At 47.7% G+C, this 25,438-nt stretch overlaps 1 protein-coding gene across 1 annotated transcript in view; it reads right to left on the bottom strand.

The window, feature by feature from the left end:
• Nucleotides 1–25,438, bottom strand: part of LMF1 (lipase maturation factor 1) — a 142,735-nt gene that overhangs the window by 105,094 nt on the left and 12,203 nt on the right. Inside the window, exon 3 of the mRNA XM_059861986.1 lies at nt 18,377–18,387. Within this exon, the coding sequence (XP_059717969.1) occupies nt 18,377–18,387 (11 nt within the window). The remainder of the gene's footprint in view (nt 1–18,376; nt 18,388–25,438) is intronic.

Below are 25,438 nucleotides of genomic sequence, written 5' to 3'. Positions count from 1 at the left end.
TGGGGGGGAAAAAAAAGGGAATAAAATCAACCTCTGATGGCGGCTGCGCCCGCCCCACACGCGCTCCGAGGGTTCGGGACACGCTCGGAACTTGGCGTGGCAAAATCCAGGGTTTGGGATTTTCCAGATGTCTCTGCTGGGGCAGGGGAGGAGGAGGAGCAGGAGGATGTGCTGGAAAAGAGGAGGGAAGGGAGGAAGCCAACCCCAAACCTAAATTCACTTTCCACTATTCCTTTTAGGGTTTTCAAGTGTTTTGCCTCTTCCAAACGCTCGAGCCCCTCAGGCAATGGAGGGTTTGTATTTGTAGCTTGACATCAAGTGATGTCCAATTTTCATCTCCATTATTTACCATAAATAAATTCACCATCCCAAGTTACCCAGCCTGGCCATGGCTGCAGAGGAGTCAGCACAGTACTTTCCCCAATCTCCTCATCCCAAACCATTCTGTTGGACAATTGGGGAGAAAGCAGTGAGGGAGGGGAGGGCTGAAAGCCTTCAGAAGATAAAAACTAAGTTCAAGAATAATGAATTTTCTGTTTTTCTGTTTTTTTGACTAAAAAAATATCACCTGGCCAAAATCAACCCTCCTACATGGCTATGCTAGGAAGAGCTCACATAATTAATTCTTATTAATTGCCCTTCTAAAAACGCAGGATAAGGTGAAAACAGCCAATTGTTTCTCTTTGTACAGAAACCCACACATCAAATTTACCCAGAGCACGTCTGCACGGCACAGACAAATGCTGCTCCAACAGATCCAGATTTTTCAGCTCCCAGTGCAGCTGTCTCCCTATGGATATTGTGTGTCAGACAGCCCAGCAGCCAAGGGGAGGCAGATATCCAATCCAGACTGACTTTCCCTGGAATCAGACCTGCTCCCGAGCCCACCTCCCTGAAACCCAGCGTGGTTTGGTTTCAGCTCGAGCCTAAAGCACCTGTTGGGAATATCTGAGCTGTGCTGCAGAACAGGGGAATTATCCCTGCTCCGGGGTCTGGATCCCTCCTGGTTTGGGGGTGACTTTAAATCCCAAATGACGCTTTGGGATTGAACCTCTCCAGGCTTGCAGCACCCACAGCCCTCCAGCCCAACCCCAGGACACCACAAACCCAAGATCTTCCCACAGCCAAATCCATCTTCAACCACCATTATTAAATATTTCCCGTTTCTTGTTCAAAGTCACCTCAGCCTGGGGATCCTTCACATTTCTGCAGCCACCAGAAAAAGTTCTGGCTGTTGTTGGAAGATTTGGGAGAATGTTAGCAGGAACTTTTGTACTTAAAGTATAAACTACCCAGAAAAAAAAAATAAAATTTAGCATAAAAACTTTTAAAAGCTTCCAAGTGCTCTCCAGGGTAGTCATTAGGAACTACTTAGGTAACAGGAGGGTGATAACTGGGAGTTAATGCAGCGTTAAATTAGCCCTCCTTCCATGCAGAACTTTAAGTGACAGAGGAATCAGTTGGGAGGATTTTTATTTTATTTTTTAAATAATGAAGTTAATGGATTTCCTGTTTTTAGCTCTGTGGGCGGCTGTCAATTTGAGGGATCTGTACATACTGGGTTTAATTACTCTGTCTTCAAGGAGGAAAATAAGTTCAGCCCTGTTCCTGTGAACAAGCAAGAGCTCTCCACCTTGGCCTCAAGGTGAGGAGAAGGTGCCCACACTGGCCAGGGAGGGTGAGATGTCCCTGGAGATGGGAAAGAGCATTCCCTGAAATCCTCCTGCCCAGAGAAATTTGTGGCTGCTCCATCCCTGGCAGTGTCCAAGGCCAGCTTGGAGCACTCTGGGACAGTGGAAGGTGTTGGGGCTGGAGCTGGATGAGCTTTAGGGTCACTGCTGCAGTGGTGTCCTCGGTTCTGGGGCTGGGAAAGGATTGCTCTGTGTGCCTGAGCTGTGGGGAGAACCTGCTGACACTTTACATGGAGTTCAGAGTTATTATGTCCCAGTGCAGTCCAGAATCTGGGAAACAGGAGAGCTCAGACTGAAGGCATCAGGGGAACAGCTGCTGATGGGTCCTGAAGCTGCCAGAAAAGAAGAAAGATTGAGCAGCCAGCAGACACCTGTTTGGAGCAGCTCAGCTCCCTGGGCACATGGCACAGGGCCTGGCTGAGAGGAACAGATGGGATCTGGGGATGGCTGTGGGATGAGCTGCTGTGTCCTTGTGTGGTGCTGAAGAGATGCCTTGGGATTTCAGCTCTTCTATTTTTCATCTATTTGTAGCAAATTTGTAGCTGTGATCACCTGCTCCTGGTGGTGTCACTTGTCCCTGGCCTCTCCTGCCTGGCTGTTCCCATTTCTCAGCCAGGCCCTTCCAGCCCTTCCCATTTCCCTGTGGGACACGTGGGCTGTGTGTCCACCAGCTCTGCTCTTCTTCAGGCTGGACACCAGCAGGAATTTCCCCATGGAAAGGGTGGTCAGGCTTTGGAAGGGGCTGCCCAGGGAGGTTTGGAGTCCCCATCCCTGGAGGTGTCCAAGGGATCCCTGGAGGTGGCACTCAGTGCTCTGGGGACAAGGTGAGGACTTGAAATAGTCTTGGAGGTCTTTTCCAATCTGAATGATTCCAGAACTCCTGCAACATTTTTTACACCCAAAACCTTAAAAAAAAAACCCCAAACCAACCAAACAACAACAAAAAAGATGCTATTTAAACAAGAGACCACGACAAAACTACTCCAGTACCTATAAATATGATTTTTCTGATTCTAAAAGGGGATTTTCTCTGTCCACACTCAATGCTATTTTTCAGGATTACAGATAAATAAGAAAATGGGTATTGTCAGGTCCTTTTGGACAGCCCTCCATCCCAAGAAAAGCAAACAGGAGCCTCCATTCAGCCCCATCCCGGATGGAACTCACCCAGCTCCAAGGAAGCTTCAGGGCTGGAAATCTGCTGCAATTCAGGGCTGCTTTCATCCAGGCCTTTTGCAACACCATGAGCTCAGAAGTGACCAAAGTGACCCCAACACCCACAGCCTGCACCTCCAGGAACCTCCAGGAACAAAGGAAGGGGGAGCAGGAGGGAGGAGACCAAATGTGGACCTCAGGAAATCAAAAAGCTGCTTTCAAAGGCTGGTTTTAAAGAGATCTGAGGAGATGGAGGAGGGAGCAGCAGTGCTTTGGTGGTTATGGGACAAATGGCAAGAAGGCAGCTGGGTTAGGAAGCTGTTCTCTCCCTGCACAGTGCAAAGAGGAGCAGACACACACACAGAGAGGCAGAAATGCTGATGGGCAGATGCCTGAATTAGGGGCCAAGGCTGAAAATCTGCCTGGGGATCCAAAACAAAAAACAAAAAAAAAAAAAAAAAAAAAAAAAAAAAAACAAAAAAACAACAAAAAAAAAAAAAACCAAAAAAAAAAACCCCCCAAAAAAAAACAAAACAAAAAAAAAACCACAAAAAACCAACCAACCAAACAAAAAAACCCAAAAAACAAAACAAAAAAAAACCAAAACAAAAAAAACCAAAAAAAAACACCCCCAAAAAAACCCCAAAAAACCCAAAAAAACCCCCCAAAAAAAACCAAAACAAGAAAACCCACCACCAACAACATCATAAAACAAAAACAAAACAAAACAAAAAAAAAAACACAAAAAACCCCAGTTTAGCATCATTTCATAAAGTAACGAAGAGTGCAGTGAGAATTCTAAGTCAAAGAATCCTGGGATGGTTTGGGTGGGAAGGGATTTTCAAGATCAGCTCATTCCACCCCCTTTCCATGGGCAGGGACACCCTCCCAGGCTGCTCCAAGTCTCATCCAGCCTGGCCTTGGGCACTTCCAGGGATGCAGGGCAGCCACAGCTCCTCTGGGAATCCGTGCCAGGGCATTTTCATGGCTCCTGGAGGAAGTCACAAGGTTGGATAATCCAGCAAAAATCTACCTAGGGCAGCTCCAAAGATCCCCTCCTCCAGCCCCACTGCAAACACCACAGAGCCTTGCTGGTAAAGGGAGCAGGGGAGCAGGACAGCAGCGTTTTCCCCCCAAAATTCCCATTCCCTGGGTGCTGCTGCCAGCTGGAAGGACCCAGCAGCTCCATGAAAACACAAGCTAAGACTTTCCTGTGCTGCTGGCAGCCTGGGTGGTGGCTTTGCCACGTGAGTGACATCACAGCCACTTGTGAGCGCATTCCCCGCCATATAATTAAGGATTTTTGCTTCTCATTTGAAGCAGCAGCTTTTTACATTTCTCTGGAAACCGCTGGAATCGACCACATGAAAACAACAATCAGCCAGGGCAGTGACAAGTGATATTAAACAGCTCCTCACAGATGTCCCAGCACCACAAAACTTGTTCCCCCTGTAAGGAATCCAAATGACTTCAGTGCCTAAAATGAACCAGATGAATGATTTCAGTCCTCACTCTGCACTTATTAAATCAGGCTGAAAAATCCTACAGTGCTTTGGGGTGGGAGGGACCGTCCAGATCATCGTGTACATGCCCCAGAACAGAAGGATCCAGCAAAAAAAAAAAAAAAAGGCAGTTTTTTAAGTGTTCAGCAACACAAAACTAACCTGGAATTGTAAAACTGTAAAAAGCAGGTGCAGCTCAGGGATTTTCCTGACAAATAATCAACCATACCCTTAGAGCTGGGAGAATATCCTGCTTTAATCCTGCAATTTCAAGAGGATGGCAGCACCTCTTGCTCTAAGAATGAATTCAATTTCTGGACAGAAATCACTGCAAACGTTCAATCACTGATGGGGAACTTGTCAGGGAGGCTGGGGCTGGGATTCCCTAACTGGAACCATGTGGGAAGGCAGCTGGAACACCAGCACTGCTTATCCTGGTGATTTATCAACCACCTGAGGCCACGGGTGGCACCCAGTGACACCCTGGCTGCAAGAGGAGGGACAAATGTTCTGCATAAAAATCGTTTGAAATGAGGAAAGGGAACCAAATCCAAACTGAAAATATCTGTTATTTGTTAAAATAATTATTAAGCAGCGAGTTCTTGAATGCTATTGGGTTTTATAAACCAAAAAATTCTATTTTTCTTTTATAGAATCACAATGATTTGGGCTGGAAGGGACCTTTAAAATAATCTAATTCCAAATTCTCAGTTGGGCTGGAAAAGGATTTAAGAGATCAACCCTTTATGAAGTGAGAGTGTGCCACTCTAAGTGACCACGTAAGCACAGATATTAATGATAAATTATTTTTTGTAGTGTCTAAAAATGTGGAAATAAAGAGAAGAGAGCACAGCAAAGCTTCCCAAAGGAGGGAAACTGCATTTCAGATCCTCTTCCTGATGCATCTGCAGAGAGGGGAGGTTTTAGCACCCATGACATCCCAGGACTCAAAAATGAAACCAAACCCTCCAAGATATTCCTGTACAGGACAATTTTCCAAAGAGAAAGTGCTGACCCTTACAGAGCAGCACGTGTTGGGAGCTGCTTTCATTTCATTTTACTTTAAAACCTCACCCAGGAGAAGTTCAAAATGCTGTTTGTAACTGAGTCAGAGTTAAAAGGTACTCAATAAAAACCTGCACTGATTTCTCCTGGCCATAAATCCAAAAGGCAAGATTGTGCAACACCAGTCCTTCATATTTAATAATAACAAACAGATGGGAAAATATTCTAATAAATGATTTGAACTGTCCAAGCTGTGTGCCAGAAAGTCCTGGCCAAATTCCCCTGCTGAACCATCTCTGGAGCATTTTCCCTGCAGATCTCTGAGCTCTCCCTGTTTCTGGAGGGGGAGATATCAGCATCCAGTGACTTTCTCTTAAAATAAATTTAAAAAGGGATGAAATCACCACTGGAGCTACGTCCCAGGGCTGACACAGGAAGGGTTTTCCACAACAGAGAAGGAGCTCCAGCATGGCTCAAACCTCCAGGAAGGGGATTTATCCCTGCTCCAGGTCTGGATCACTCCTGATGTGGAGGGTGACTTTAATCCCAAATAACATTTTGGGATTGAACCTCTCCAGGCTGCACAGCTTCCAGCTCCCACCCCGACGGTCTGACAGCCAAACCAGCTGGGAATCCTGGAGCCCTGGGGACAAAGCTCCTGTGCTGTGCCCAGGGATGGGCAGCAGAGTGGGGATGGCCCTTGGGCACAGCCAGGTCACATCAGGGCCATCCTGATGCCTCAGGCTTTGGCTTTTCTATTTTTCAGATTCTGTGCTGCTGTAGTGTGCAGTTCTGAGCTTCACATTATGGGATGGTGAGCTCTGTGCACAGAGCAGGGAGACAAAACAATTCCTGCTCCAGCTGGGGACCAAGGACAATTGATCCAAATCTCACCAAGGACAATTGATCCAAATCTCACCAGGACAAATGATCCAAATCTCACCAAGGACAAATGATCCAAATCTCACCAAGGACAATTGATCCAAATCTCACCAAGGACAATTGATCCAAATCTCAGCCCAGGAGCACAAACCCCGTGGGCTGGAGAGAGAAAAACAAGGATGGGACTGCATAACCTAAATCTGGAATGGGACAATGAGCTCCAAGATGCAAATGGAGCAGAGCTGATCAAAGTGACACCTCATCCATTTTGGGACCATTTTGGTTCACCTGGGGTGCAGCCCTGGCTGGGCTCTGGTGCTGCCCAAGGTGGATCCATGGAGGAGATCCTTGGAATCAATCCCTGCTCTATCCTTTAACTCTGCCCAGCCTCTGTTCTAGCTCAGCCTTCCCAAGACACCAATTCCATGCAAACATCAATCCCAGAGCTGGCTTTGCTGCAGCTCACATTTTAAGGGTTGATTCTAAACCACCAAATCTTGACTTTCACGTGTTCTCCTCCTCTCCCTGGCCACTGCCTGTTTGAAAAGCTGAATGAGCCAGAAGGATGTCATTAGGAATGTCATTAGGGATGTTATTAGGAATATTAAGAAGCCATGGAAATGAGAATGGAAAATATTTACATGACATGTTGTGATGAAGGGGACAAAAAGTGGGATTTCAAAGCTTAGCAAAGGACAGATGGGAAGAGCCAGAGCTCTCATCATCCCCTCAGACACCTCCCTGGCATTCCCTTCCACCCCTCTGGGAATTTCTGCCTCTGCAGGCTGTGCCTTCCCTGGCTGAGATACCCAGCAGAGCTGGGCAAATCCGAGTGCTCTGACACTGCCCCACATTTACACCTGGGATTTCCCCCTGCTGGTTCCCAACCTGCATTTAATGAATAAAAAGCTCCTGGCAGTGTCTGCTCTAGTGACAATCTGTGACAAAGGGCTGTGGCTGCCACTCTGGCACAGGCATCACATGAATTCTCCCTTCCAAAACAACAGCATTCCCTCAGGAACCCAAACCAAGGGAGGTTTCTGCCCTCATCCTTCACCTTTTTCCCTGGCTCTTTCCCCCCAAGGATCCTTTCACACCTCCTCCCACTCTAAGCCACCACATGAGCACAGATATTGAAGAGAAATTATTTCTGAAGTATCTATAAATGTGGAAATAAAGAGAAGAAAGCACTGCAAAGCTCCATATTTCTTGTGGCTGCTCCAGGTGCCAAAATCCCCAATCAGGTCACCCAGGAGCCTTCTCCCCTCCAGGCTGTAGCAAGGACAGGTAATTTTGGGATGCATCCAGGCCCACCCTTAAAAAAGAACAGGGGAACACCAGAGAGTTGCCATAAAACTTGGAGTCACTCTGAGTCCAGGCACGGGAGCTGAGGTGCAGCAGTGATTTCAGCTGGAATTTGCTTTGAAACCCTGACACTTATCTGCTTGGAGTAACAGCAAATATGTACCTTGGCTCCCTCCAGCTTCCCAGGGATGGCTGGGAGGAGGATGGCTTAACACTGCGGTTTCACCCGGCCTGGGATGGAAAAAAAGCCCATGAGAAAAATGATTTCCCTGGCCTTAAAGTAAATAAATGAATCCCATTTCTTGAGGAGTTGCAGGGATGCAGTGAGGGGGTGGCCAGAAATATTTGGCTAGGTAGCATTGCCCTGAAATCAGGAATGGGAACATGAGTCTGGGACACCCCAGGGCTGGGGGAACAGCTCAGGAAATCGAGGCAGCCCACACAGGGCTCAGCAGGAAGCAGCCTTGTGTGCAAAGATGCCACAAATGACAGGAAAACACGAAATATTTCAGCTCCCAGGAAATTCCTGTCAACAAACAAACCTTGGGGACAGCAGGAGAAGTGGCAGCTCCATTCCTGAGCTCCCTGGTGGTTTTGAGACACAGCTCAAGCACTTTGTGCTCTTCCCCTCCAGGTTTTGCACATTTGATCTTGGACTGATTTAACCCCAAATCAGGAGTTCAGATGATGCAGTGAAACCCTTAAAGTCCCTTCCAAGGCTGATTTTTAATGATGCTTGGTCATTAATGAGCTCCTGCTCCCATTTAAAGGGAGGAGAGGCAGGGGAATACAGAAAATCTGGTTGCTAAGAGTTCTTCATGTGCACAACCTCACTAAGCCACACAATTTCTGTTACCACTGAAGTCTAAATTTGAATTTATCTCTCAACTACGACACGTCTTCTCCCTAATTTAAAGATGGCAAGGCAAAAAGAACTGCAGCAATTCCAAAAATCCTGACTTTTCCTTTTGTTGATCCAGAAATCTGCTCACAAATCATACCAAGGAAACATTTCTGGCCAAAGGGACTTCAAGAAGAAATCCACAGACAGCTCCATTCATGGAGTTTGTTCCCTGCTCCGGGCAGATCAAGGAGTCTGGATTTAGAGGAAGATCAAACTTGACCTCTGGCTCTCACTTCCACCAGTTTTGATGCATGAAGAGAACACAGAAAATGCAATAAACCTCAAAATAGAGACTTGTGAAGCATCCCAGAGAATTCCAGAAGGGGCTCTGCCAGCATAAATACAATTAAACAATATTTAACCTTCAGTAGCATCAAGCTGTCAAATAAATATCCCTAAGAAGACAACTTAAAAGAAGGGGAAAAAACAATCCCACACCATTCCTTCTCCTCCTTCCTGCAGGACAAAAGGGATAAGAATAGATAGGAACACAGGACAAATGTCCTGGAAAAAAGCCTTAATTTTATTGCTCAAACCAATGGATTTTTAATCCACGGCCAAAAGAAAATACCAGATAGGAATGGGCAGGAAAATTGATTTTTTTTTCCATTTTTATTGCAATGTTGTGGCTGCTTCCAGCTGGGATCCTGCAGGGAGAGGGAGATTGCTCCAGACCAAGAGCAATCCTCTCACTTTTCCAAACCTCTCACTGATTAATCAAAGAGAAAAAAATCAATCATTTAACCTGACCCAAACTTCTTCTCTGCTCATCAAATATTCCTGATGGAAAGCAACCAAAATCCACAGACTTCCACCCAAACTTCCACACCCCAGATCAATTTAAAGGATGGAGAATATCCCAAGAGCTGGATTCCTTAAAAAGAGTCCAACCTCCCTCTGAGCTCCCCACACAACTCCCAGCTGCCCTGAGCTGTCCAATGCAAAGATCTCAACCCTTTAATTAATAATTCTTCCACAAAAGAACATCCACCAGGAGCCATCAGCCCCAGGGAAAATGGAGCTCCAAAACTCCATGGGAAGAGCTGGAATCACCCTCATCAGTCACTGCCAGAGAACTTTTATGGGATGTAGATGAGGGCAGAAGAAGGGCATGGAATGGGAAGGAGCCACAGATAAATCAGAAGTTGGAAGTCACAGAGGATAATGGAAAAGAAAAACTCCAGCAGCTCCTTGGATGCCCTTTGGTTTATTGTGATTATCCAGGGCTTACTCTGCACATCAAGGTTTATTTAACTTCAGGAAAACACAAAACTAAAAATCAAACTTCTTCCCCCGTGCCAGACCTGAGGTTTGGATGGAAGCAAGCCTTGAAGGCAGCTCTGCCCCATCCAAAGCCTGGAGACAGCACAGGGAGCTCAGACAGCTCCATGCTGAGAGGGGTCAGCCTGGGGGAGCCAGCTCTGATCCACTGTTTGCACTGCAGCCTCCCCAGCTGGTCTTTCTCACTGAAAATCAGGAGCAAACCTTCCCATCTCCCACCTCTGAGGTGGGTTCTGGGCTCCCAAACATTCCCTAGAGCTGGCTGTTCCCAGGTGGATTTTGCCCAGAGTTTGGGACAGCTGGCAAACACTGCAGGGACACAGAGTGCCAGACTTGCTCGGCATCTCAAGATCCTTCAAGCACAAAGGTTTAACATCCAGCAGAATTCCATCAATCAGGTGGAGGCCAGGCTGGACAGGGCTTGGAGCAACCTGGGGTAGTGGAAGGTGTTCCTGTCCATGGAACAAGATGAGCTTTGAGGTTCCTTCCAACCCAAACCATTCCATGATCCCATAAAATAAAGCCAATGTCCTCTGCAGCTGTCACACCTGCCAAAAATCCTCTTTAAAGCACTGGTCTAGGTTTGGGTTTTTTTAAAAAATAGAGCAAAAGGCTGAAAGTAATCCCACAATACAACATTTACAGGAGCACTTTGTGGGGGTATTGCAGCTCAGCCTTGCTGGGGGACTTTGCTCTGGTTTTCCAGAGGGAAAACTCATCCTCTGTAACGAAATGGGAACAACCAAGAGAGGGAAGGAGAAGCAACAACCCCCAGGGTATTTGTGACCACAGCTGGAGCAGGCTCAGAGCAGCTCAGCATTCCTGATTTTCTTTTCCAAATCCCTCTGTGCCACAGGAGAACCCTGCAGGTGACCCTGGCCATGCCACACCTCCCATCCCAAATCCCATCCCAGCCTGGGCAGGTGGGGCTCAGCTTTCCTGCAGGATGCACAAAAGGAGGATTGTGTCCTTGGGGTCATTAAAATTCCCACTCCCTGAAGGAATGGGGGAATAAATCATCCCCTCCCAGCCTCATTCCAGCTGGGGAATTCCATGGGATCTCCTTAAACCCCAAAGAAGTGGGAGCTGTGTCCAGGTCACCCTGTCCCACCCTGAGCACTGTCCCCAGGCGTTGTCACACCATCTGAACTCCAGCCCAAAGTGGTGCCAGCAGTCTGGTGCTGGGCAGCACTTCCCTGGTTTACACTGAATTTGGAACAAGCTTTTCTTGTTAAAAGATCCCTTTTTTAGCACAAACAGGAGTAATCAGCCTGAGCTGGGATGTTTGGACATCAAATCCTCCTCAAAACGTGAGCTGCAGGTCAGACCCACCTCGCTGGGAAAAGGCTGCTGTAAGATTTTGATATTTTTTTAAGAACTGAGCTGGCACTTCCCTGAACCCCAGGCTTGCTCCTGCTCCTGCACAGAAGGAGAACTGGGAGCAGGCAGAAAGCCTGGGTTTAATGGGAGGCTTAACACAAATCCAGGAAAAGCTCAGGAAAGATAACAGAGAGGCTCCTGCAAGATAAGAACAAGTGCTGGCTTGATAAGGAGCCCAGGAGAGCTCAGGGCCAGGATCAAACCCTGCAGGTGAACCTGAGAACAGGTTCAGTCCTACACACCAAGAGCAATTATGGCTAATTAAACTAATTGCCTTTTTCCTAGTGTGGATTCGTGAAGGTTTGGGTTGGAAGGGACCTTAAAGCCCATCCAGTTCCAATGCCAGAACTCTCCACCATCCCAGGGTGCTCCAGCCTTGGACTCTTCCAGGGATCCAGGGGCAGCCACAGCTTCTCTGGGAAAGCCATTCCAGGCCCTCCCCACCCTCACAGGGAGGAATTCCTTCCCAATATTCCATCTATCCCTGCCCTCTGCAGTTTAAAGCCACTGCCCCCCATCCTGTCATGATCTGCCTCTACAAAAAGTCCCTCTGCCTCTTTTTTACCCTGTCCAAAGTCACCCCTCAGTCCCAAGAGCCAAACCCTGAGCTGAAGCACTAGACAGGAACAGGAGAGAATTCCCTTAGCCACACCCAACACCAGATACTTCCCATCTAACTCAGGCCATGTTTTCCCAAATGTGGGAGACCAGGATCCAACTCCCTGCTTTGAAACAAACGCTGGTGACAATTCCAATGAACTTGGCAATGCTTCAATCTGAGCCTTAGTGCAGGAGAGCTCCACTCCTGACAGCCACCCAGGCCAATTCACCTTTCCTGATGGAAATCATGGAGTGCCAGAATCACTGAGGTTGGGAAAGCTCTCCAGCATCACCAGGTCCATTTTTAGAGAAAGATCCCAAAACCCCATAATCACTGAGGTTGGGAAAGACCTCCAGGACCATGGAGTCCCAGCTGTGCCTGATCCCCACCTTGTCCCCAGCCCAGACCTGAGTGCCACCTCCAGGAATTCCTTGGACACCTCCAGGGTTGGGAACTCCAAACCTTGCTGGGCAGCCCCCTGCAGTGCCTGACCACCCGAATTCTCCCCAAATTCCTCCCAAGAACACAACCCCAGCCTGCCAAAGGCATCTCTGTTTGTTTCCTTTTTCTGGAGGCCGGGCCAAAAGCCGGTCACAAGAGCAGAGCAGGAACAATCTGCTCAGGGAAAGGCTTTCCCTCTTTCTGCAAGGCCAGCGTTCCCATTCCACCCACTTACATTCTTGGATTAAGGGAAAATAAAATCACATCCGCAGGCCGGCCAGCAGTGACACAGGTCGAGATCCAGGAACATGGCAAAGGGCTGGAAGAGAATTCCAGGCATGGAAAGCTCTTTGGAGAAGTTCTGCACTCCTTCCAGCACCACCATTTCCATCAGGCCTCGTTAAGGAGTATTTTATCCCTTCAGCTCATTTGCATAATTGCCGCAATCAAAGGCACTACTTTACAGTAATAACGTTAATGGCAGATTTTTCCTTAAACATTCTTTGTTAAATGCACCGAGGTGAGGTCGGTGCAGCCACGTGCCAGGAGAAATCCAGGCAGGAGGTGACCCTGGGGGAATGTGGGGCATGGAGAGGGACCAGTTGCTTTTTGTTTTGGGATTGCTTCTGCTTTATCATGCTCAAGGTGCATCCCAGAACTGAAATATTTGTCAATTAAAGAGCAGGCTGGTTGGTACATTGGGAATTTCCTGGGTTTTTTCCCCATTAATTTTGCTACTATTGTCCTATTAGGAAGGAATTTGGCTCGTTTCCAGGCTAAAACCAGGTTTGGGAAGGGAGAGCCCCAATCTCAGCCTTTGGTTTGGCTTTACAGAACCCTGGGATGGTCTGGGTTGGAAGGGCCCTTAAAGCCCATCCCATTCCAACCTCTGCCATGGGCAGGGCCACCTTCCACTGGAGGTTTGTCCTGAAAATTTGGAGTTCTGGCCTGTATCCCTCAAACCCAAGGAGATAAGAACATGGAGAAAACATCTCCAAACTTCAGCAGCCTTGTAAGGTTTATTTTGAAGACAGGCAAGAACCACTGGCCTAATTTTTAACATTAAACACAGGCTTAGAGAAAACAAGCTGAGATCCAACTGGAAGCTGACAGCAGAAGCCAGCTGGGATTTCCACCCTGCAGCTCCTGTGTCCTCCAGAAAACCCAATTTCACCTCAAACCCCAGCTGCTCCACCAGTGCTGGGATGTTCCTCATGGAAAGCTTCCCCAGGACCACGGGAGCATCGTGGCTTTGCCCAAGCAGGCTCCACACCTCCTCCCTGGGCCAGCAGAGGATTTGGGGGAGCACTTCCCCTCTATAGGGGGAAGTAATGGTGTTTTCCTCACTCTGAGGCTGACATCTTTACTTTTTCCCCTGGAAATATTTCTCAGCCCCACTTCAGAGGCCCAGAACCAAAACCTTGTTTCCAGTTCTGCTGGGAACAGCTGCCTTTGATGCTGTTAGCACACAAGGGATGGGCAGCAGCTCTCCATGCCAAACAGGGAACGCACTGGGAAGAAATGAGGAATTAGAGAGGCAGTGTGGCTCCTGGCCCTGCTTACCCACTGTTCCCAGACCCAAGCTGTAGCAGGTTTCTGACAGCAGGTATCAGCCACCAGGCTCCCAAACGAGCCCAGTTCAAGCCAAGGCCCCACTGCCCTTTAGTGCAGGCCTAACAACATTAAACCCAACCAGGGTGAGGCTGGGCAGGGAATCAGACAAGGCATAAATTAAAGCAGAGGATATGAATTCCGTGCAGGCTGCAGCACTGGGGTTACCGTGGGTCTGGAAGCAGTTTAGGGAAAACCTGGAGTGGCTAAGGGCCAGCTCTGAGCTGAGCTGCTCTGGCCTAATCGTTTCCTTCAGGCAGGCTACTCCAGCTCACTAATAGGTTTTAATAAAAACTTCCAATTGGGCCAGTAAACCCCTCATTAAGCTGTTTTTAAAGCATGAATTTAAGAGGGCCGGGGGTAAAAGGTCAGGGGGAGTTTTTAATTCAGACCGGCTGGCAAAAGGTGCTGTTGTGATTGAAAACACCAGAGTTCAAGTGTCCAGGGCCACATAAACATCCGACTCTGTCACTAGACCTGCTTAAGTGACAGCTTGAAAAATAGATTTAATAAGACAGAGAGAAAAGTTTCCCACTCTTACAGCAGCAATAGGAACAGCAGATCCCAACATCAGGCAGGAATGGTTGGGAAGCAGCTCCAGCCCTCCCATCCTGGTGTTGGGGGTGAATCAAGAGCAGCCTGTGGCCAGCTGGGTGTGCAGCCATTGCCAGGGGCTCCTGGCTCCAGGGTGTCCTGCTGGGAATGGAGCAGAGTTCTCTGGGAATAACACAGAGCAGCCCAAGCCCATGTGCTGCTCCAGGGTCTCCCCACACAGCCAGAGCTCGGGGATCCTGTGCTGCCATGTGGAATGTCACAGAATTTCACACTGGACTGGGCTGCAAGGGAGCTTTAGGCTGGTCCAGCCCCACCTCCTGCCATGGGCATTGTTCCATTATCCCAGGTCTGCTCCAGCCTGGCCCTGGACTCTCCCAGGGATGGAGCAGCCACAGCTTCTCAGCCAGGGAATTCTCCTGGGCAGCCTCCCCCACTGCAGAGGGGTCTGCAGCAGTCTCCAGCTCAGCTCATCCCCACCTTAGGCCAAGCTTTGGACCTGCACCCGTGAAGTTTGACCTCAGCTGTTTCATTTTCCTCCATGACCACAGAGCTGCTCTCCAGGCTGGAGCAGCTAAAGGAAAACTTCCCCCCTTCCCTGGGAACACTCACAGAGCAGAAACATCTCCTCCATCTCACCCAGAACCCCAGCTGTGCACTCGAACACTTAATTTTATGTCAATGCACATCTAAAATTCGAGATCCCTGAAGACCTCTTAAAAGAAAATCCTCCTTGGAACAATTTGCATTGAAGCAAAGAGTGAGGATTTAACAAGTGATGGAGAATTACAAATACTCGGCTCTCAACTTTTTATTCTACTTCTAATCAAAACACACTTCAGCTCAAATTCTGAGCTAATAGATGCAATATCAGATTGGGGGGCATTTTGGGAAGGAACTCAGTTATTTGCTCATTCCATGTTTACAGATAATGGAAAAAACCTCCAGTTTGTTCAGGGATTGTCTTTTCTCCACACCAAAATTAACAAGGAAGTTTACTGGGGCAGGGAGGGGAAAAAAAAAATTTGTTTTTGCTTTTAAAATGTGCTTCTAATTCTGGCCTGCAAGGAGAGCAGGAGCCAGGCTCTCTGGAATGATCCCTAAGGAAACATTTGCTTTGGCTCCAAACAGGACACTCTGGAGCATCAGGAGTCAACTGGGATCAGCTGCTCCTCCACCCCTCCTGTTTAATGATCCCATTGACAGCCACGAGGGCAGCAGAGGCACTCCTGCCTTTCCTGCCTGCTCCTTGCTGGGAACAGGGATCCTGGAACCACTGGGAGAATGCAGGATCTCTCTGGACAGCGACCTCATTTTCCCTGGATTTTCACTCTACACAGATCCACTACAGCTCACTCCATCCTTGCAGCTTTCCTGCTTTGAACTCCCCAGTGCCACCTTCTTTTTTGACCAAGACAGACATAGGACCCTCAAAGTTTCTTCTGAATATCTGGGGTTCCTTAAAACCAGAAGGCAGAGCAAAAAAAAAAAAAAAGGAGGAAAAAGAAAGCCTGGAAAAAAGCAGCACCTTTTCCAGCCTCTGCTAGAACAGGGATGATAAATCCCTACATGGACTCAGATTTCCACTGGGAAAAAAAGGAGTCCTTGGGGGTAACTCAGGCAGAAGTTTCCTCCTGCTCTAGGAGAGAACCCAGGGCCAGAATCAGCCAAGGTGGCACCACCACAGACCTGGTGAGGCAGCTCTGGTCTCATTCCCAGCCAGGAGAACACTGCTCCTGAATTTTCAGGAAGGATAAAGCAGAAATTGGCCTTGGGGGCTCTTTCTAATCCCAGCAGCAGAGAGGGAACCTGGAGAGAGAGGCAGAGCTCAGCCAGGCCAGGCCAGCAGGACAGGGGCTCCTCCAGGGAGAACATGAGGAAAAGGCCTTGGAACAGCAAAACTCCAGGAGGAGATTTAGGCTGAGGATGGAGAAGCCAGGAAAGCTCTGGAGGAGCAGCCTGGTCCTGCAGCTGGGTTCCAGAAAGGGCAGACAGCACATCCATCCCAAAAATCCATCCATCCATCCATCCATCCATCCATCCATCCATCCATCCATCCATCCATCCATCCATCCATCCCATCCCAAAAATCCAGCCAGGAACAGCCTCACCAGCACAGTGCCCTGACAAAAATGAGGAGGAAAAGCAGATCTGGATCTGTGCCCATCCCCAGGGAAGGACCCAGGTGCCACCACCACCCCCTCACTGAGGGCACCCCGCTGGCTCCAAAGCCAGGCTTACATCAGAGTACCAATAAACCAAGCCTAAAGTGATCCCAGCTCAGCTGATTCCAGGCCTGGCTGATGCCCACTCCAGGATCTGCATCCCTGAGCAGCTCCTCAGCTTCCAGGGATGAACAGCCCAGCCTGGGGCTCTGCATTCCTGGTTCCCAGCTCCTTCCCTCCAGTGAGGAGGATTTTTAATCCCTTTTCCCCACCAGAACTAAAAGCAAAGAGCAAAACCTGTGGCAATATCAGTTGATCCCACAGCTTCTTGTTATTTCCAGGCTCTGGAGTTCTTTAAAATTCACAGGGACAGGCTGGAGATGGAATAGAGGCTACCAAAATCCATCCTGAGATGTAGCAAAAAAAAAAAAAAAAAAAAAAAAAACCACACTTCCTGGAGGGGGATAGGAAACAGTCAGCACTTACAAAGAACTCTCCAGGAATTTCTTTTTTTTTAAGGATCTTGCTTTGAAGTAGATGCTCCCAAAGAATGAGGCTTCCAGAGCTCAGCAATATTTAATGTACTGCCCCAGCAATGGATGACAATGTTGTTGTTTCAGCTATATTATAACAAAAATATTGTGGTTTTCCTGTATTCTGACAAAAGGAACTGCAGATTTACATCTCCTTCATCTCATTCCGAAGGAGCCCTCACGCCAAAAACGGGGAAGGGAGAGACCCCACTGGGTACAAAGGGCTCCTTGGAGGGGGATCTCCACTTGGGACACGAGGAAAGGCCAAAAAAATATGAACCACCACTTGAAAAACAACAAAAACAAACCATTTTTCTACACCCATCAGCAGCACACCCCGAGGATGAGCAGCTCCAGTCCAGTGCTGTGGGTTTGTGCTGTCCTGGATGAAATATCCACACTGAACAGGGAAGAGTTATCTGGAATGCTTTGTGGAGCAGAATGGAGAATTCTCCATATTCTGGTCTCCACCTCAGCATTCCCAGAAACCCTCAGACAGTTTGAGGAGCAACCTGACTTCCAGAACATTCTGTGGGGAATGAGGAGACAGCTGCAATTCCCAGAAGGAAAAGGGATCCAACCTCCCTGGACACACAAATGGAATGTGACCATTCTTGTGCCTCCTTTCTGAATAACCAGATTCCATCTGGGACAAGCTGGGAACACAGATCCCATTCCCAGCCATGACCCAGAGTCCTTCTCCACCCACCCACCCCATGCCATTCCTGAAGGGAGGAAACACAGCCAGAAAGACTGATTTAAGGTCTTAGTCCAGCAGCAATTCCCAGAAAACCAGCAGTTTTCCTAATATTTCCACAGAGAGGAATGCTTCCAGCAGGATTTGTAAACTTCCATTCAGGAATGGGCTGGAAAACTGCAAAAAAATCCAACTGGGGAAAAAAAACCTGACCTCCAAGAGAGCAACACCTGCAGCCCAGCCCAGGAAAAAGCCAATGACAGGAGTAAGAGGTTCCTGATATCCAAATCACCTGTGGAAAGGGAATTTGGGAGGAAGAGATTCCCTCCCAGGAATGTCCTTCATTCCCTTCATCTCAAACACAACCCTTCCATCAACTCTCCTCAGCCTCAATTTACAACATTTCCTTTCTTTAAGGGCATGTGGGCAGAAAGAAATGCAGTGAAATTTAATCAAAAGCTTCATAAAAAAAATAAACTTAATAAAAACACCCTTAAATTAAAAAAAAAAAAATCAAAATTTAAATAAGCCAGCAAAAGAAGAAAAAAAAAATCAAAATTTAAACATGCCAGAGGAAGAGCAAGACAAGCTGAAACAATGGAAAAGCTACATACCCACAAATGCATCAACAAAATATTACTGCAGCTTTTGGCTCATTTTTAGTCACTTACCAAAGGAATACCTGCAAAACAAAATGAAGAGAAAGCAAAAGAATTAAAATAGGGGTGGAGAAATTCAGGGGAACGACATCTTGTGTTGGTTTTGTTCCTCACTTCCAACATCTGGAGTTCCAAAACGCTGTCAGGGAGTACAGAAAAGTCCTGAATTGCACAAAATGTACCAAAAATGGGAAAATGCTGCTGCATGGAAATGGAAGGGGAGAAAATTCCTGAATTTTTGGGCAGTTCAGCACTCCAAGGAGTTGCCCCTTTTCTTTGGGACACAGAAGGGCTGCTCCTGCTTCTCCCACTGCAATTCCCTTCAGCCTCAGCTGCACCTTGGGGATTTTCTGTAAAACTACCCATTCTGATTAAAACTGACTTTTAATCCCAAAACTGAGCAAGGTTTAAGATGCTGTTCTTCAAATTGTGTTTATTCCCAATATGGCTTCAATCCCACAACAGGAATTCATCTTTATTTGTATATCTTTGTGTTTATTTATCTATTTGTATTTGTTCATTTATATGCATTTGTAGTTATTTTTATGTATTTGTTTATTTATATACATTTATATTTATGTATTTATATTTTTTCACTTATATGCATTTAATTGTATTTTCATTTATTTGTATTTATTTTTATATATTTGTATTTGCAGCAAAATAAACTAACCTAAAAAAAACCCCACCCCAATACTAAGAAACACAGCAGGTTTCAAAGAATTTTGGAAGGATTTGCTGTGACTGAAAATATCCTGAATAAGTTGCATTTTATACTCATCACTGATGGGTTTTCAAACTAATCAACCTCAATATTTTACACCATATTTAACAACAATTTCCTACAGATTTACTGATGTATAAAGAGAAAAAAAAAACCCAGGATAATTTGTAATTTAATGAATAATAAAAGCAGCTTTTTATGAAGTTCTTTGTCATTAGGGGAAGCTCACTTTGCTGATCTCCACCCCGCTCCTGGTGCTGCTCAACACCAACTCACAGGAACCATTCTCATTTCTTGGCACAAGCTGAGAACCCCCTGAGGCTCATTTAAAGCACCCCCCCAAACGAGGAATTAATAAAATATTGTATTTTGCTGAACCACATGAAGTTCTCTGACGTGTGTCTGGTGCTGATTACATCAATCCAGGCTCCCGGCCCCGTCATGTGATGACAGGCAAACACTTGTGGATTTATTTCTCTGAAGAAGCCTGTGAGACAAATGCCAAGCAAACCAAACCAAATGGCCCGCTCAGAATCCATAAAAGCAGCAGGAATTCTTGCAGGGATTTCTTAGATTTTAATAGGTACAAGCAGGGCAGGTACCCAATTCCCACAGATTTCAGGTTGGGCTTTAGAATTTAATCACCACGTTTCCTTTTCAAGGTGGCTATAATGAGTTAACAGAAGGATTTATTAAAAAATGTGTTGGTTTGGGGTTTTTTTTCCACATTTTGGTATTTGAAACATTCCCAACAGATAATAAGGAAAAACAGAGATTTGATTTCACAGGCTCAGGGGTAAATTTCACCAGCAGAACTTTTGATCTGCACGTTGTCAAATGCAGAAATTCTGCTGATTCAAAGTATATTCCACTTGGATTGCATAAATGCCATTAAAAAGTGATGTCATGGCTGTTTGCTGCTGGAAGAGACAACAGTTTTAGCCCTGACTTGTCAGGGGAGGAAAATCCACATCCCACTTAGCCTGGATCAGCTGGGAATCATAAACATCATTTAATATCTGAGTTAAATTGTTTTCACCACCTTGTCCTGATGATTAATTCTAGCTTCAGTATATTCCTGGAAAGTAAAAACTGAGAGCAAAACCTGCTTTGAACCCCGTTATTCCCAAGGAAAACACATCCTGCTGTCAGGGGTTTGAGGACACAGCTCTGCCAAACCTTCCAGGGAGCAGGAATTCCCCACCCCACACAAAATGCCACTTTTCCAGAGAATTCCTTTTTTCCTGCATGCAGAGCATGGGGGATGATGGGTTTTAGTTGCTGGAGGAGGAGCTGATCAGCAAGGCTTGTCCCATAAATTCACATTTCCTCCTCCACTCAGCTGCCCCAGAGCTGCCCAGGTTATTTAATGCAGAGGTTCCTTGGGACAGGGGTCTCTACATCTGTAAAACATCCCCAAAAAATATTCCAAATAGAGTCCATTAAAAATAGGATAAACCAGGCAGATTTTACCTTCACATCTACAAACTCTGTTTTATAGCTATAAATTCTGGATGTTCTGAGGAAAATCCAGCTGAATTTGTTACAAAACCAGAGTAAAACCAGCTCCACCCCAGCAGTGCCCAACACCACCAGCTCCTTCCAGCTGAATTCCCACAGGCAGGAGAATTCCCTGCTCACCCCTAAATCTGCAGCTGGTGTTAACAGCTCCCCACTGCTGCTCCCCACAGAGAACATCCCCGTGGAAAGGGAGCCCAGATGGCAACTTTGAGGATTCCATCACAAATCCCTCTCCTTCCCTGGGCTCTGGAGCTTGGGATGAAAGAAGAGTTCCTGGGTACAGGTATATTTTCTATTCTCCACCAGGATTTGGTGCCCAAAAGGTTTCCAGGAGGTCTCCACAAGGTGGGAGATGCCACCCCTGGGAAGGTTGGGAATGTGGCATTTTAACTCTGCAGGTCTTCCCTCTGCCAGGGAGGGATGGATCTCCATCCCCATCCCGGGGGATCCTCTGCCCTGCAGCAGCCCCAGGCCACAGCAGGCAGCAAAAGGAGCTTCCTTCCAAAATTCCAGGGGCAGGGAAAGCTGCATCAGCCACCTGCCACAAATCCAGCAGGCTGTTAAAGGGTTAAGCCACGGAAGTACAGAAAATGTGGGAAATGCACCTGTCCTGGGATAGAATTGTGAGAGAATGACCTCAGCCAGGGGCCTGGCCCGGCAGAAATTGAGATTTCTCCTCCCTCTCATGGCATCCAGCCTGGAATTATTCCACATGGACATTTAGGAGGCTTTTCCTTAAGCCTGACCTGGATCTTCCACCACACAAACCAGCAGCTCCTTGTCCTGTCCCCAGTGCCACAGGACAGAGAACAGAACCCTGGGAGGGTCTGGGTTGGAAAGAGCCCAAATCCCACCCAGTGCCACCCCCACCATGGCAGGGCCACCTCCCAGTGTCCCAGGTGCTCCAAACCCTGTCCAGGGACACCTCCAGGGATGACTCCACAACCCCTCTGTGCCAGGGTTCCAACCTCTCTGCTCCTTTCACACACCTTTGCTCTGTCTCCTTCCCCTCAGCTAATTACTTTAATTAGCTGTTTTAATTTTCCCTCAGCCGATCCAACCCATCTCCTTCAGCTTTCCCCCCCTGCCAAGGCTGGAGCCTCTCCTGTGCCTGCAGCCACTTCCAGAGCAAAGGGACACCCAGACACTGCCACTTCCCTGGCCCTGAGCAGTGGAAAAGCTCATCCACAGCTTCCAAAAGTGACTGAAAGCCTGCTGGAAAACCACATTATTCCAACCAAATTAAAGCTGTAAACACTTAGGATGGAAAAACACCCCCCTCCCCCTTTTTTTTTTTTTCTTTTCCCTGGGACCTGGGGATTCACTTCCCCAGCCCAGTTGGGAATCATCCCTGGCAAAATCCATCAAAATGAGATCCAGGATTAGTCTGGTGCACCATTAATTTCAGAACATCATTAACTGAAAAGTCTGGGGGTAAGAAACCTTTTTGACAGCTGGTTTTGGTCCCTGCCAAGCCGTCAGCACTGCACAGCCATGGTGGGGGGAGGAAATCAGCTGGAATGGGAGCAAATGAAACCAGTCTGGTTTCTGGATTCACTTTCTTGTGGTCACAGAGCTCTAAAAGCTGGGATGCTGTGCTCTGTAATTACAACATCCACATTGAAATGGGAGGAATGGGGCTAACACTGAAAATAAAGGAGGAGGAGGAGGTTTGCTCCTCGGGCAGGGCTGGAGCCAAGCAGGGGGTGAGGAAAGGGATGTCCCACCCCGTGCATCCACCTGGCTCTTCCCAAAACATCACACTGTGCTCCCCTGGCAAGGCCAGGTCAGGAGAGCCAATGTGAATGATGGAGCTGAGCCCCAGCACTCACCAACCCTGCCCATGCTCCCTCCCAAAGTGACAAAAGGCTCCAAGCCTGCACAGGGGGACTGCACACTCCGACAGACCCCAGTGGGGTTTGCTGTGCTCAAATCCTGCCAGGGCCAAGAGCAGGTGCTGAGGTGGCAGCTTTGGGAATGCCACTGGGAGCTGCTCCTTGGGCTGGACACTGAGCCCAGGGAAAGGGGAAGATGGGATCAGAGCCCAGGCTGAGCACCCCTGGGCTGGGATGAGCCCCAGCAGCAGGAGCACAGCTGGACACTGATGGGAAACCTCGGGAGCAGCAGCCTGGACACACCCAGGACCCAGAACAAGTGGGAATCACCTCCTGAGCACTGCAGTGAGCCTGCTGCTACCAGCAGAAAGGTTCTGCAGGTAAAATCCCAGGAAAACAGGATGTCAGTAATTGGTTGATTAAGAGAGGAATCCTTTCATTGCATTAAATTGCATTTTTAAATAAATGCATATAAATATATGCCTTTCTATTGCATATTATATGCCATATAAATGCATATATATAGCATATGCAATATATATATAAAATGCATTTATGCATTATAAATATTGCCTAATTTTAATGTCATTAAAGGATCTCTGTGGGGCTGGCCCCTGCTGCCCAGCACTCTGCAGACTGGGATTGCCCCGTGCCACCTGCACTCACCTCAGCCAGGACCAGCAACCTCCCACATTCCAGCCCTGCAGCACCAACCCAGCCATGGATCAGCTCCTGCTGCCCACCCACTCCAAGCCCAGCTGAGCAGACCCCACTGGGACCTCTCAGGGCTGCTCCCACCCCAACCCCAACCCGGGGCAAGGAGGGGAAAACCTTCCTCATGCTGGGAAGGGGGGAAAAACATTCAGTGATTCATTTCTGCCATCAGCCACGATTCAATTTCCATCTCTCACCCCAAATATGGTTCTCATTAGCTTCATTAGCTCCCAGTTGTGCTGCAAGGCAGCGGTGTCACATGGAATTAATCTTTGTTTTCATTAATGTGTCATCCCCAGTGCTCAGGGCTGCTCGCAGCATTCTTTGAAACCGATCCATTCCCTCTCTTCTGGGCGGGGAGGAAGTGCCAAAAAGCAGCTTCCTGGGCAGGAAGGATGACCCCCTGAGATCCTGCAACTCTGGCTTGATGTTTGCAGAGATCATCTTTTCTTGCTGGGGACAGAGGGAGGGCAGCTCGGAGCAAAAGGGATGCGAGGCTGAGATAACAAAGAAATTCCTGAGCTCCCCTGCCAAGGCCTGATTAAGGAATAAGATATTTCTACTTTTCTAGGTGTTGTTTTTGGGGTATTTTGGAGAGCTGGGAAAATAAAGCCAGGTTGCAAAAAGGGTTCTGTTTACAAGGCTCTAAAAACCTCCAATTTAGCAAAGGCACCGAGGTGATCTGGTTAATGAGATTTATCTAAAGATATTTCTTTTTAACACACAAAACTGGACACTGGATTCAGGCACAGCAGGAATTTCTGCTTTCACTTCCAACCTGAATGGAAAGCTGCTCTCAGTTAAGAATTACAGCCCCTCAGTACAAGCTTGTATCACTTCCAGACATGATAAAGCAGGACAGAGACTGATGGGAAGCCCTTGCCAAGGTCACCCTGTCAAGCACAGCTGCCACATCCATTCCTGCCTGTGCAGTGATCCCTGAGAACTTCCCACGTGGCCTGATAAAACCCAGAACACCCAGGCTGCCATTTCTTTCTTCACAGCCCCTGATTGTTCAGACACCTTACTGGGGATAAAAGTGAATTTATCCCAGAATTACTCAGTCATTTTAGGAGTGCATTAGTGATTCTGGTACAAAAACTGATTTAATTCCTGCTGGAAGCCTCTCCCCTAGATCTTGTCCTGCTCATCCCCACAAACACAATCCCACAGAAGTGACACCCCTTTTTTTCCAAAAAAAGTCTTCCTGAATTATCCAAGCTGCTTAAAAGTCCACTGATTCCTGCTGCCTTGGGCTGCTGGGAGCTCCAAGGGGAATTTTTCATCTGCTGCTCAGGACAGGGTCCCCCAGGCCAGAGGAAACCCCAGGATGGGCAGAGGGGTGGAGCTAGGATAGGGCTGGAATGGGATCATCCTTAAATTCCCTTCCAACCCAATCCACTCCAGGATGATCCTGTCCAGGCTCTTGTGCTCTCACCATCAAAGGGTCGCTAACAGAAGTGCTTAAAATTGGGAATGTTTTGCCAAATCCAGCCCTGATTCACACCCTGGCTGCTTTACAAGCTGGAGTAAGGAACTCAAAGACCTGGTTCCTACCTTTACCAGGCTGGATCACTCTGGACAAAGCACCTAAAATCTCAGAAGCCAAAGATGTAGAAAATAAGAGGAAAAAGCACAGGAAGAGGTTCAGTTAATGGCCACTCACATGCTCCTGGAGAGGGAAAACACTCCCTGAGCCCCTCTGGAGCTCAGCCTGACCCAGCCCTCAGCTCACCCTGATTAAATCCTGCATGGTTCAAGTGCTTTTTAATGAGAATAAACCCCACAACCCCCCCACCACACTGCAGCCCTTCCTCTTTCTCTGTTGCAATGAACTCCTGAGGACACTCATTTAATTGCAATTAAACCACCTGCCTCAGAGCCAAGCCTGCCTGACCTGCTGCACACCTGGCCTTCCAAAATGCCCTTTAATGTCAAACTTCCAAGCTGTTCTCTTCCAGCAGCTAAAAGTGAAAAACCACCAGGAACTTGAGGGCAGAAACTGAGGCATCTCCTCCACTCTGAGCAACTTTTTGGGCTTCAAAGGGCACATTTCATATTCCTTGCAGGATAAAAAGGAGCTGCCTGGTCCTTCTCTGCCCCCCAAATCCCTGCCTGGTCCTTCACTGCCCCTCAAATCCCTGCCTGGTCCTTCTCTGGCCTCCCCAATCCCTGCCTGGTCCTTCTCTGCCCCCCCAAATCCCTGCCTGGTCCTTCTCTGCACCCCCAAATCCCTGCCTGATCCTTCTCTGCCTCCCCAAATCCCTGCCTGGTCCTTCT

This window comes from Haemorhous mexicanus, chromosome 17, assembly GCF_027477595.1.
Source record: "Haemorhous mexicanus isolate bHaeMex1 chromosome 17, bHaeMex1.pri, whole genome shotgun sequence".
In the NCBI taxonomy this organism is placed as follows: Eukaryota; Metazoa; Chordata; class Aves; order Passeriformes; family Fringillidae; genus Haemorhous; species Haemorhous mexicanus.
The sequence above is the reverse complement of the archived record's forward strand: the minus strand, read 5'-3'. Positions and strand labels throughout refer to the sequence as shown.